This window comes from Falco punctatus, assembly GCF_963210335.1.
Source record: "Falco punctatus genome assembly, chromosome: 7".
Taxonomy (NCBI): Eukaryota; Metazoa; Chordata; class Aves; order Falconiformes; family Falconidae; genus Falco; species Falco punctatus.
This window is the reverse complement of record NC_137587.1, coordinates 22,424,368-22,438,273: the sequence shown is the minus strand read 5'-3', so window position 1 is coordinate 22,438,273 and position 13,906 is coordinate 22,424,368. Positions and strand designations below refer to the sequence as shown.

Below are 13,906 nucleotides of genomic sequence, written 5' to 3'. Positions count from 1 at the left end.
CATACGCATTTCCCCCTCTCTATGCAACACCCTATGCAGTCAAAGTTGTTGATATGGTAAATAAGCTGAATAAAGAAATTAGCAAGCTTTCAAGAAATGGTCAACTTTTGTTTACAGCCAAGACACATGAGTACTTGCAGTGATACATTAACTGAAACCTCTTCTTTCAATATGCAATATGCCTGATCTGTATATTAACAGATCTTGGGTTTAAATTTATTTTCCAACGTTAACAATGCTAGTATGGGGGTTACTTATGTGTTTCAGTTCCTGAAGTACCGAAATGTACTCTCATATTCAGTCCTAGTTTCATCCCGGTTACTGCTTTTAGTCTGGAAACACAGTAAAAAAAAAATAAAATTTCAGGAAACATCAAGCTCAAGACAGCTTAAAATGCCAGTACAGAAAAATCTTCAGGTAAAATTTGACAACTATAGGTCTGCAGTGTTATTAACTCATGCATTATCATCAATGCGTGAGAATCTCAGATTTCATGTACAAAAGTAAAGTTCAAGGCCTTTCCATGCAGTAGAATCCTAAAATACAACTTGAGACGAGTAACAGTTCAAATGCATTTTTAGGTTGCTGCCTCTCACTGGAATAGCAGAAAACCTTTAAAGGGTTAGGAAACCTCAAAAAAGATGGAAACTAATAAAGCACAGAAGTTGTAGGCATGAAATCCATCTCATTTTAAGACTGCAGCTTCTTCTTTCTTTGCAATAAGTCATCATTTGAAATATGCCCTTACAGGTGGTGTCTGCTTTTGGTTGCTCGGACAATGTCCAACATGTTGAAATAGTTTTTCATGTGCTATTTAGCACAACTTAACAGCAAACAAATTGGTCTTCTGATAGCTCCCAATACCAGCAATTTTTTTTTTAACTGAACAGCTAATTTTAGCAACAGTCTCTTCCCCCATCTTTCTGCTTCACAGTCCATACATTTTTTGCATGTGTACATCTGTCTTAATAGCTGCTTGCTCTCCCTTTTCCCACCTTATTGCCTTGTGGGACCAGGTCTGCCAGTAACACTCCAGCTGTATGCCACAACTAGAACCCTAGAATCTGCCTGGGAAAAAGCTACTAATGTAAGCTCGCCTTTTTTTTTTTCTTTTTAATAATGGTTACAATTCAAGTCTTAAACCAGTATTTAAAAAGAGTAAGTATAAGGGTAAGGCTGCCAAGTACTGAAGGTAGCAAACAACCCAGATTTTTCTGAAAGCAATTTGTGGCAGCTGCAAGCTTGTATTACATTTACTTGGAACAGTAATTGCCTTTGGAAATTAGTTTTTCCTGCTTCTTCGTAAGATTTATGATGAGTAACCGTAAAAATTCAAACTTCAACTCACTAAGTGCCAGTGTTAGCAACCAGATATAGATGATGTGTCTGGCTAAATTCAGCAGAAATGGAAATGTAGCATCAGAGAGTCCAGGTCATTTCTCTAGTGATACCCTTTGATATCCCTCAAAGCATGCATAGTCACGGTGGTTCTTAACTTAATCTAACAGTTGAGTTTGTAAACTTCTCCCCATCCTAATAGATCTCTCTCAGAAACAAGTATGCCTTGCTATCCAATCTGCATTTTAATTTTTGTGGTTTTATCCTGTCTTGTTATATTCCCCAGGCTCTACTAAACAATTCTTCCTTATGGGCATTTTCAGTTCTTTAGTGAAGCCCTAAATATTTTGATTTTGCTTTCAGTGACACAACAAGTTTCCACCATCCTTGCTGTAAGGAGATTTGATTTGCCGAATTATTTTTTAATAGGTCTTGCATCAGAAGGTGTCTGTTTGTCTTTCAGTACAGTCTGCAGGTGAACTTTCAGATCTGGATTATTGGCATGATTAAGGGCCCCTGGCACATAGTAACCAGCACTTGGAAGCCAGAAAGGCAATCAAGACTGGCTGGATTTCAAGGGAATGTGACAGGCCTTTAAAATCAATTGATATTTTCTGTTACTGTTTGCTTGGAGTGTATTTTCCTCCTCTTACTGGATTTTTATTGCATTTTTTTCCTTCCATGCAGCACCCACCCAACACTCCCAGACTAAAGTGAGGACTGAGATGTCACTCACTTCCACAGAAGCCCTTGTGTGTTGACATTACCTGCTCCCATGACAAGGAGGGTAGCGCATTTCAAACAGTCTTTTTAAGCACCGCATACCACTCTTCCAGTACTAAACCCAACAAAAAAATACATCAGCATCTTCTCCAGATGTGGCCAGACTCATTGAAGAAAACATTTTTCCCACATTTTACTCACAGAGCAGTACTTAAACAGCACTGCAATTTCTGCAGCGCCCTTAAATTTTTCATTGGGTAACACTGTGACACACAAGATAAATGACAGCACATCCTTACTGCAGCACTATTCATAGGCCTATAACCAGCCCAGGGCTACGTACTGGGACATACAGCGAGATCAGAGGAAGCACAAATCCTAGGAGTGGGATGCAACTTGCTTAATTATAGATGTCTACCATATGACGTAAGTACCTGACAGCTAGATGTCAAGGGACCCAGAACAGTCAATGGAGACCCTGTCAATACAACTCATGTAGTTTAGGGTACAATTCATTTTAACAAGTGAAGGCTGAGGCAAATCACACCCTTAACACTACTTACTCTAATGAGTGCATCTGCACTACCTAATTCACACACAGAGACGTATTCCAGAACAGTAAGGCAACATTGAGCAATTTGGATTAAAAAAAAATAACATGCCTCACAATTTGATAAATATCAGCCTCCAAAAGGTTAACCCTGAACACCGAAGAAAATAAGACTTATCTCATTGAGACCATCTGCTGTAGCAATCAAAGCAGTTAGAATCCATTTGCTTGCAGGAGTCCATAGAGAATTTCACAAACTAATTGGAGTCAAAATAAATTAGTTTGTTTTGTTCTGCACGGCCAAAATCCATCCCACTTTACTTTTACCTACCTAAGAGAACAGCCTGTTCTAGGCTTTTCTGCATAAACAAAACAGAGGTTACTTCAAAGGGACACTCAGCACCACCTAAGATACACAAACCTAAAGGGAAAATTGTCTCTCTCACTAGTGATTATAAAGAAAACTAAGATACCACAACTACTCTCTTGGCTTATGAACATCAAACAGGTATCAGTAAGCCTTAGCCAAAATCAAAGTCAAGGAAAGCACAAACAATTTGGGGTTGTACTTGGAGGACTTTCCCCCCCTCAAACCCCACAAACATGACAGTTATGACAAGCAACAAAATAGCTGACACAGCAGGAGTTACTGTGGTCCCATTGTTGAAGCTCAGCCTTGCTTCTTTTTCCTTAGGGGAATTGACAATTGCATCTCAGGATCCCTGCTGTGAGGGGCAAACTTTTTATTTGACTGTAAGACAAGGCTAGCCCTGAACTGTACAGTATGCTGGCAGATTTGCTCTGTATTTCAGGGAGTCCAGTGCAGTGTTTTTCTCATTCATTACTGGCAATCAAGCCATTTGAAAGGAAATGAAAGACGAAGAGCTAAACACTCATTTGGAGACAGCAGAGATAATCAAGAAAATCAAAGTCTTGTCTGAGATTTTGCATAGGATTTCTAAACTAAGGAACATGTAATTGATGTGTAATACATATAACTGATATCAAACAGTAAATTAGATTTAGAAAGTCAATCACCAATGGAAATGAACTTTACAGAACAGGTAATATTAAACCTATTCATAAAAGCAACAAAAAAACCAACTGACAGACATGCGTTAGCTTAATATTGACAATACAGAACACAGTTTTACTGAACAAAGCATGGGGCATGCTATTTTATTTTGACAGATGACTATATTATGAAGGGCTGATAATACTGACATCTGAGGAACACCAGTAAGGAGAAAGGAATCAAATGGTATGAGTACATTCCCCGTTGATACCACAGAACTTGCAAGTCTTATTCTACAGGGACAAAAATGAAACACTGTAAAGGCAAAGAAAGGGAGGAATCTTTAGCAGAAATGCTATGAGATTAATAGAAAGTGAGGCTCATTCAAATAAAATCATGTTTTCAAGAAGAGGTAAGTGGATTCTCTGCAGAGCCACAGACTTAACGCCCTAATTCTAGATCATGCAACCAAGAACTTTCATATCCCGTATCTACTTCAACCTACGGGGGTGCTGGACCTCTCAGCAAACACGTTCTAAAAAGATAATCTGACTAACCAACTACTCCTACTTCCAAATTAGCAGCCAAAATGTGTTCATAACACATTCAAAACAAACAAGCCTACACATTACCCAGAAATTTTTCCCATGTTAACAATTCCAGATTTCAAACCAAATATGCAACAACCAAATCAAAATTACAGTTATCAGAAAGTAACACTTCAAACAACTTATGCTCTATATGAAACCCGAATTATCTTCTCAGCAGATGAAAGTCATCAAGATTACAGTCACACAAGTAGAAAACAGTACCATGTACACCCAACACATTTTAGTTATTCACAGCTATTTTGTAAGGTGTAAAAATGAGTGAAAATATAAATTTTACCCAGTGTTGTACTACACAAGGAAACTTGATTTGAGCTAGCATTGTAGCTGTTGAGTTAACAGAATGGTAGCTGGGGCCATGCAAGAAATTTTATTTTTGAAAGAACCATACAACATTTTCACATGCTACATAAGAAACATTTTGCAGACTAAATAAAATCTATATGATTTCATTAAATTTCAATTTCATAGATAACAGATACACCGACACCAGAGTATAACAATGCCTTAGCAAATGGGTCAATAGATTGTTCTCCATCTTTTATTCTACCTCCAAAGTACTTCAGAATAAGACATTTTATCATGGTGGAAGAATGTTCTTTGACATCATACATTGCTCTTATTTTACCTTTGCCCTAACTCATTTTTCACTAGCACTTGAGAGGTTTCTCTTTTTAATTTAAGCAGTGCAACAGGAAGAAGTAACAACTACCTGCAAAGACTGTAAGTCATGCAACAAAAAACACAATATGAAAATAGAAAAGTTTGTACTACAAGATTGCTGCATTCCAGTTGCTTTATGCTTAGTGTGATAAAACTTGGAAGGTACGTACAATCCTTTTAGCTAGACTGCGTAAACTTGAATGATGAGCTAGAGTCACATCACAACTATTCACAAGAAATTACAAATTTTGAGTTATTAGTTTGTCATCCAATATTTTATATTAACAAGCTTACATGCTTCCACTGAACAGAATAAGGCTTCCAAGCTTTCAAATGCTATAGTTTTAATTACTGACTTTCCTGAAAACTGTTTCAGGTATGCATCCAAGCAGCCCGAAACATACCTTTGACTTCAAAAGGGGCATAGGATCCTTTTACCAGCCAACCACATAAGAGATTTTTTCAAGCAGCTCCAAATTCTTACCTTTCTGTAGACTATCATATTTGGAGAACTCTCCTCTGGGTCAGCAGTTTCCACATTACTTGGATCAGTGGGTGCTTGGGCCATGTTTGTCTCTCGTCGCTCAGACTGCAAAGACAGGAGCAAAGGTCAGCATCACCCCAGGCTGCAGGGGAGCATGATAGTTATCAGAAAATGATACTTTCTACCACTACCTCCAAGACAAACACACAAGGATGGTACACAGGCAGCCATGATCCAGACTTCACCCACTGCAGGATTTTATCACACCATGTCAGACAGTTAAATGCTTTGAACTGATTTGTCTAAAGCACAGTACCCCAATGGGCAAGGGCCACCAAGCTGCATACCGCTGTGGTTTGGGTTATCCTGCACACAAACAGATTTCTCCCCCATTTCTAATCTTTTATTATACACCCCCATTCAACAGAAGACCAATTAATAATTCACACACTTCCTTTCCTTGCTATAAAGCACAAACAGCTTAGACTTTTCTAGGGGCTTTTGAGGTACCCTCAAACAAAAAGCCAACCAGGATAAAAAGCTCGCTGTAAGACAGAGTGAAACCCCACTGGGACCGGCAGGTGCAGCAGACTGTCAGGCACACTGCTGGTTGTCATCTGTGGACACTCAGAGCCGCCTCCAGCCCTTCCCAACCCTAGGGCAGCAGCCAGGATCTGGGGAGGCATAGCTGCTTGCTCAGTCAGCAGCTTCCTTCACCTCATGATAGATCCGGGGTGAGGCAGCTGGACACAGGTAAACAACCACGCATAGTACTCCTTAAGCCAAACTATCTTCTAGAAGCACTGAAGTGCTGCCTTATCTCTTCCAGATCATGCCAGGCTTGAGGCAAAAACATCAGTGGTGCAGGAAGGACACTTTACATTCTAAGTCAAATACTATATTTTAAACTTTTCTTCCACCAGCACGTTTGACAATTTACATCTTAAATTAAAAGCTGCTGTGGAGCCATTGGGTGACCTTTCCCAGCCTAAGAGGTAACATCGCCTCTTACAGACACTGGCATTAAAGCTGCTTGACAAGCGACATTTCTTTAACAATAGAAGTATTGAAATTTCCCATCTCAACATATTTGATTAAAAATCGAGACCAAAACAGTCTATGCTCACACATGCATAATCTACAGTCATTGCTAGAACACAGTTTACCACTGAACTGCCTCCCTTAAGGGGAAGATACTTTCCTATTCCTTTCTCTACCCACTTTTCACATTCCTACAGGCAACGGAGTGCCCCAGCATATAATATACATACATATCACTCAATTATAATACAGCCCAAAGCCATTCTAGCTGTCAGTTATCAGCTCCCAAGAACAAGTCAAGTGCCAGAATCTGACAACCTCAGACCACATCCCAGCTCTGTCCTGTCTCAGCAGTGAAAAAGCTATTGCTGTAACATGGCATCCTCCACTGGAGCCAGAAGCAGCTGAGGTACCCCTTTGAGCAAGGGATAATAGAGACCAAGGTTAAATAACCTAAATCAATCCAGATTCCTTCATGTCTTTCTTTCATAAAGTATGCATACACACAAACTGTGGGCACAAACGCATTCGTACATGTACATACCAATTTTGAAACTCAGTAATACAATTCTATCTCAAATTAAACAATGCACATATCTATTATCTTTCAAAAGCATGTTCAAACCAATTTAGACACTATTTATATTTAAAGGACACAAATTTATTTTAACTCCTGTTATAGTCTCATGTCTTCCTAGAAGCCCAAACACTGCACTGTTGTGCCAGGTCACGAGCTAAAAAGGAAGGGGAATAAATGCTCTAAGCGAAACTAATAGATGCAAAAACAATTACATAGCACAAATGATGAAGGGTAAAGCATTTCAAAATTATAGCACTTTGAATTATTTACACTAATGTGTATTTTCACAGCACTTCTTAGTCATGATTTTAAGGCACTAAATCAGGCTTTAGGTGTCATCACAACTGAATGAGGCAAAAACTAGGTACAGATTTTATGTAACTTTCTGAAGGCAATTACAAAGAATTGAAAACATAAGTAACCCAAGTTCCAGCTTCACCTGCAGTATATAAAGACCACGTTCACTACTTACATTATATCTGAGATTATATATGCACACTTTAAAAGAATACAATTGCCATTAGTTTTTAATTGAGCTATGCTCCTTTAAAGAAGAGATTAGCAATTTCTAATCAAAAAGCCCTCTGCAGCATTACTTCGCTGCAGTTCGCTCATTGCATTAGTCACTTTGAACATCCCCACTTACAAATTCTCTTGTTCTTGGTACAATGTCAGCTCACTTGATCTTTTCTAATACTTCAGGATTTTCCCCCATAGCAGGTCTTGAAAGTTTTCATGTACTCTGTACAAGGCAAAAATATCTTGCACAATATGTAGCAGTGGCTGTCATGCTGTTCACAGTGACACTGAGGGAGCCACTGACTGCCTCTGAAGATCTGCAAAAGGTAATCAATACAAACAAACCTGTTGTTGGAAGACAAATTTGCAAAAGCGCTTCCCATTGATGCCCACTATCTCCTGCTGGGTTTCAGTCAGGAGCAGGGCCACAGTAGGATGAATGTCACAGAGTACAAGGCTGGAGGCTAGGTAAGACTGAGGTGCATCCCAGAGCAAAGTGCAGGCATCGCCTCCATGCAGCCCAGGCATTGGTGGTGCTAGGCTGAGCCTTAATGCAGCCCCTGGACCAGGCGTCCCCCAGGGCCCTTGAGGAACTGTGATAGCTCTGACCATCACACAAGGTTCTTCTCTTTCTTTTAGACTGCTTTTTAAAAGAAAATAAAAAAAAGAAACCAAACAACAGAAAATTGTTTCTTAGATGGTATTCTTATTCTAGAGAGTTAAAAAGAATGAATAAGAAAATAAGACAAGTGACACAACATGGGCATGATCTTGGCTCTTCAAGGTGAAAGCAAAGCAATAATGGGTCCCCGTGGATCTCATTACACCTGTGCTTTCTAACATATGGGAGTTGAGTGGAGCTCAGCACCCAGTGATACAGAACTGCTTCCCTGCACTCTGCCATGCTAAAGCCTGGTTTCAAACCGATTCACAAACAGGGTGTTCTACCTAGCCTGAGAATTGTGGCACAGACTTAACACCCAATGAACACAAACCGCTGGCTACACATCAGCAACACTTCCAATGGAGGAGCAACATCAACATAGCCCCAAGGGAACACCCCAGCATCTATGCCTGTGGACAGACCACAAGGGTCAAGGATGGAGAGCCCAGAGCCAAGGTTCCCGTGATGCAGGCTACCTACTGCAAACACAAATGAGACTGCTCACATTCAAAGTACAAGTTTTTACCCTAATACTATGTTAAACTGCTGCATTTCAACCCTTTAATAATATAATGATATCTCAAAGTCTACATCTGACTTGCATATTTCTCTGTTAAAAAACAAACCCCATAGCCTGACATGAAATAATAACAGGGCTAATTTTTCAAGGGATCCTACTGAAATATATTCTTTCTACACCATTTTTTCTCACTGCCAGCCCAGTCTACTCAAGATGCAAGCAGAAAGTCAGTCCTACATCACTACACAGTTTAAAAACAGAGCGTGTCCTCTGAATCTTGCGATGCATCAGCCAAAAGAGAATTCAGCTTGGTCTTACACAGGCATTTAAATTACACTGGCCTGAGAAGGACAAAAAAATGTTTTATTGAAGTTTAAAAAAAACCCGAACAACTGGTTACTCATACACAGCCTCCAGTTAAGAGCCTCACCTGAAGAGCACTGTCAACTCCTTACTTCTACAGGCAGTTTACTACATTACCAGTGGGTATCTTGTAACAGCCTGTATCCACACACCAGCAATCTAAATCCAGAAGTGTATCTTCAAAAATTAAATGGTCCCTAAATTCCAACTTTCAGGTTCAAAAGATGCTGTTTTCCCACAGCTGTTTTTCTGACAACAGCCATGCTTGCAGTAATCTAGACTCCTCAGCAGCAAAAGTGATAAAAATTGAAAACCATTTGCGCTAACTGTTCTCTCACTGTCACACACAAGGAGGAAATCAGCAGCCTTCAACTTCTCGTTTATGGATAAGATGGCCTATTAAGCCCTTAAAAAACACTCCCAAAAATATCCTAAAAAGAGAGGGTATATTTGCCTCTTGCTGATTTTTTCCTTTTTATGTTTTAATCTTTATTATAGAACAGTTCTGCTTTTTCCTGAGAAACATAAACAGAATGGACTAGATAGGCAGCCACTGATAAAATGTACTGAAACATAGCAAGTCTTCTCTCTGTTATCTGATGAGGCTCCTCAAATTCTCTCAAAAACCTGAAGCTGCAAAGAGATATGGTTCCCGTATGTTACAAAAGGATCGGTGAACTCCTTTAAACTGGAATAACCCATTTAAAAAATGCTCCAGAAAGCAAGAAAACCTGGTGGGATTTCTCCCCACAACTCACTTCTTTAGAGTTTTTGGTGCAGAATTTGAATAATAAAACTTCAAGAACATAACCATTATGTTTTAGTGCATAAATACTGTCAGCATTTAATCTCTGTGTATATGTAAATTCAATGAAAACAGCTAAGCAGTAAGTAGATTCCCATTGGTGTTATCAAATACCTTGATTACTGTAAGAGAAGACTATTGTAAACAAGACTGCTGTAAAAAAACTCTTATAAGCACAAACCCCCATGTTCTTCACAGAAATTACCCCATCTAGGAGTCCTTATAGACTCTGGATTTTAAAGATAATAGAGAAAGAAAGAAGTACAAAGATAGAAGAAATTCTGCAAAACAAACTATTTCTTGAAAATATCACCTGGACTTAACAGTCCAATACAAGGTCATATTTGAACTCTTATCGTCCATTTTAATAAATAAATTGTCAACTTAATAAGCAAAATTCACAGTGGAAAACATTTCTTGCACATCTGAGATAAAATAAGAAAGTTTGTTATAATACGCAAAAAATTAATCCCAGAAAACAGAATCTACTACATGAATCCCCATGTAGATATCTGTCAGCACCAATCAGCTGAAATACAATTTTAGGTGACAGTAAGTGGAAATTACCTTTATGCTATGTAATTAATGTATTTAAAGGACAGCTTATAATTGGCATGTAGTGCTAATGTCAAATCATGAGAAATTTAGAGTTTTAGCACACAATCATAGAGTAAAATATAATTTCATGTCATTAATATCTAGTTAATTTTTTTCTAATTAGTGAAATATATCTAGACTATATGACTTTCCACATGCCTGAGAAATCATATAATCACATGCCTTGTTGAGCTGGTAATAGGAAAAATCCCTACCTGGTCTGCTAGAATATTTAGATCTAATAGATCATGTTATTAAGGTGATAGGAGGGATGAGACGGGTGGTGGGGAAAAGAAAAATCAGTTATTCTGAATTCAGTTAGTCCCCATTAAGTTGATATTCCATATCCATTACAAAAGCCTCTCTAGAATTGAGCTGGGAAGAAAGAAACTCATCTTCATGTTCCTCTCCTAGTTAACTATTACTTCATTAAACTAGGATTTGGGCATACCAAGCAAGGTGTGTACACTAGAGACAACATACAGCGTATCACAGAAGTCATCCTGTTCACCAAAGCAAATACATCAACCGCAGGATCCCCAGGTCCAACCTGGACTATACTCTGCTTTTAACCGGCGTAGCTCAGTCTGAGCACTGCACAAAGTCACCTCTTCTCTTCCTTCAGCAGTAAACCTGTATGACTAGTGAAAAAACTTTCCACAGAGGAACTGAAACAACATCCATCCGAATCAGGTAAAAAAGCCGGGAAGACCGGAGCTAAGATCAAAACTCCACCATCTCCTCCAGTATCCTTACTGGTGAGAAGGGGAAAGGCTGGTATTACACACAGCACTGCTGACCACCGTGCTCAGCAGAACAAGGCTCTGCAAGCATGTTCCTCTCCTGAACCAGATGATGAAGACATAAGGGCTAGTGAAACAGGAGCTGGGCATCCCCGTGTAGGGATGCCACACCACAGTTAGCAGTGACAGACTGCCACTCTGGATACCATGGTGCTGCTCCCCTGCAGAGAGAAGCAGCAGAGGGAGTCTGCATTCAACCAGCGAAGTACAGCTTCCAAAGCATCTAAAACCCTACTGTTTTGGGCATCAAATTGTAACTGAAGTTCCTCTGAAAATACTTTCCCAGTGGAAGATCATCCCAGACCTTCTCCTCCTCACAAGTGCTGAGCACTGCACCACTATCAACAATATTCAGTCTGTTGTCCTTTTTTAAGGAACAAATTATAAACACTTCCAGCAACTGCACTTAACGTTCAAATTTTTGCCAAATTACATCCTCTTTGTTTGTGAGAAAGGAGTTTTGTTTATACTGGAAGAATTTGTGCATTCTAAAGGATCCCATTCCTCCCCTTTCTGAGGTACCAGCTCACAGGGAGTCCCATGCTGAAGTGCTGGAGCTCAACACTTCTCTAGCTCTGCAACTGGCAGGACAAAAGACAGGCACACATCCGGGCACGGAAACAGCAGAGATTTTTGCCTCACCCTGCCAGAGCAGCAAGAAAAGACCCAATTCTGGGACACCCCCTTTTTCTTCTCTTTAGGGAAACAGGTCCTGATGAAGACTGGGATTTCTGATTTCTTCTACTCTTACAGACATTTCCTAAAGGTGCAGTCCCCTTCCGTACATGTAACTAGGTGCTTCCTATGGAAAAGCTTGCCTTAAAACATCCTACATTGGATGTGGTATGCCTACATTTCCACACAGTCCTAGGACAGTGAGCAAACTCTAGACCCCCAATCACCCATACCACTAAACTGCTAGTTTGCTCCCAAGGTTCTCTCTTGTAGAGCTTCAAACCAGTATGTGGACATAGGTCTGAGAACACAGTTCTCCTCCATCACCAGTTGCTCCCAAGAGTCAGTATGTATGACCTTACATTGGGTTTGGCTCCCTACTTCTTACCCATTCCTCCAGCAATCTCCCATTAGGTTCTGCAACACCATACAGCCTCTCAACATGTCCCAAGGCATGTGATATATAACCTCATCGTTCTGGTGGGGTGCAGAACCACCTCGCTTTTTTTTTTTTTTAAACACTGTACTTGGAAAAAACATACATAACAATCGTTTTATCTTCAGCCCACAGAGGTACCACCTGGTGGCCAGAGGACACCTCTCTGTCCAAGGATACACGCTATCGACACAGCCATCTTTTAGGCAGAGCTAGCTCTCAAACACGAGGCGATCCATGTGACTTGGCCTCCTGCAGGCAGACACAGTCTACAAGTTTAAACTCAGCCCACTGTGTAATCCAGTGTGAGCAGCTGGTTTCCTTAGGTACTCTCCAATCACTTGCTGCCCCCAGTTATTCATGTCCTTTAATAAAACGAGTAAATATTCAGTGTGGTGGTCTAAGCAGGACATTGCTAACCAGGGGTCACCAAGTCCTGGCACCACCTCCAAAAGAGGGAATTCTCTGTGGCCTTGACCAGTTTTCTCTCCAACTGTGACAACTGTGGCAGTACTCACCCTGCACATAACTATACAACAGGCAACACCACTAAGGATAGACGGTTCCAGTTGTGCTATCCACATGTGACCTGTCTCAATCACCTGGCAAATGATCAGACTAATTCTTGATAAACTATGGCAGTTGATTACTTTCCTCCTCTTTCTCCAGGGAGGCATACCATTCCAATTCTACATATTTCTAAATCTGCAGATATTTGTAGCTATTTTAGATTGCTGAAAATACTCGCTGCAACTGGATGTCACATCCAGGAAAGTGAGGAGTGGAAGCCAAGATAAAGTAACTTTTCTTGGCATCTGACACTGACTAGGTCCCAAGTTCTTTCATGCCTGTTTAGAGGCATTGGGGTTTTTTTTTGTTTTGGTTTTGTTTGTTTGTTTGTTTTTGGTTTTTTTTAATTAGAGCGCAATATATACAACCTGTTTTCTGGTCTATCCAGCCAAGGTATGCTGGAAGCATTGCTGACTTAAATGAAGATCTTTCCCACTTCCAGAGTTTTCAATCTATTGTTTGACAGATAGGTGAACAAGGAGAACAAGACAACCGAAAGGAAAAATGGAATGGGGATGCATAGTAGTGAATATTGAGACATGAATTGCTTATCAATAAGGCAGATTTTTCCCTTTTGAAATCCATTGTTAAAATGGGCACTTGCATACCAAATTTACTTTTAATGGACCAGGATGAGGTTATACGGCAGGAAGAAACTGTCTCCAATACACCCACCCTTCTTCCAAAGAATTCAGAACAAAATGCAGTATCCACCTGCAATCAATCTACCTTTCCAATAAAATAATACTGCTGTGCGTGCAAGTGCTCTCGGAAAGGCTCCGAGCCAACTCACTGTTACCAAGGTTAGCTACAAAGAATGTAACAGCAAATGTAAGCTGAATATTTAACTGAAACAAGCGTCAGTGCTCTATGAATTTACAAATGCAAAGAGATAGCTATAGCCCAGCTTTGAATGTCATCTGAATTGGTGATCCCAAACTACTACAGTATT

General features: G+C 39.9%; 1 protein-coding gene across 9 annotated transcripts in view; it reads right to left on the bottom strand.

Moving 5' to 3' along the window:
• Positions 1–13,906, bottom strand: part of RGS6 (regulator of G protein signaling 6) — a gene marked incomplete at its 3' end in the record, with an annotated part of 299,068 nt that overhangs the window by 261,017 nt on the left and 24,145 nt on the right. For 6 of the 9 annotated variants that reach the window (XR_013929786.1, XM_080397635.1, XM_080397636.1 and 3 more), the window contains exon 1: positions 5,382–11,105. Coding sequence is in view for 8 of the 9 variants with exons in the window: in XM_080397635.1 (XP_080253761.1) it covers positions 5,382–5,465 (84 nt within the window). Of the gene's footprint in view, positions 1–5,381; positions 11,106–13,906 lie in introns of those variants that run through there. The other 3 variants (XM_080397629.1, XM_080397631.1, XM_080397630.1) reach the window with 2 other exon arrangements.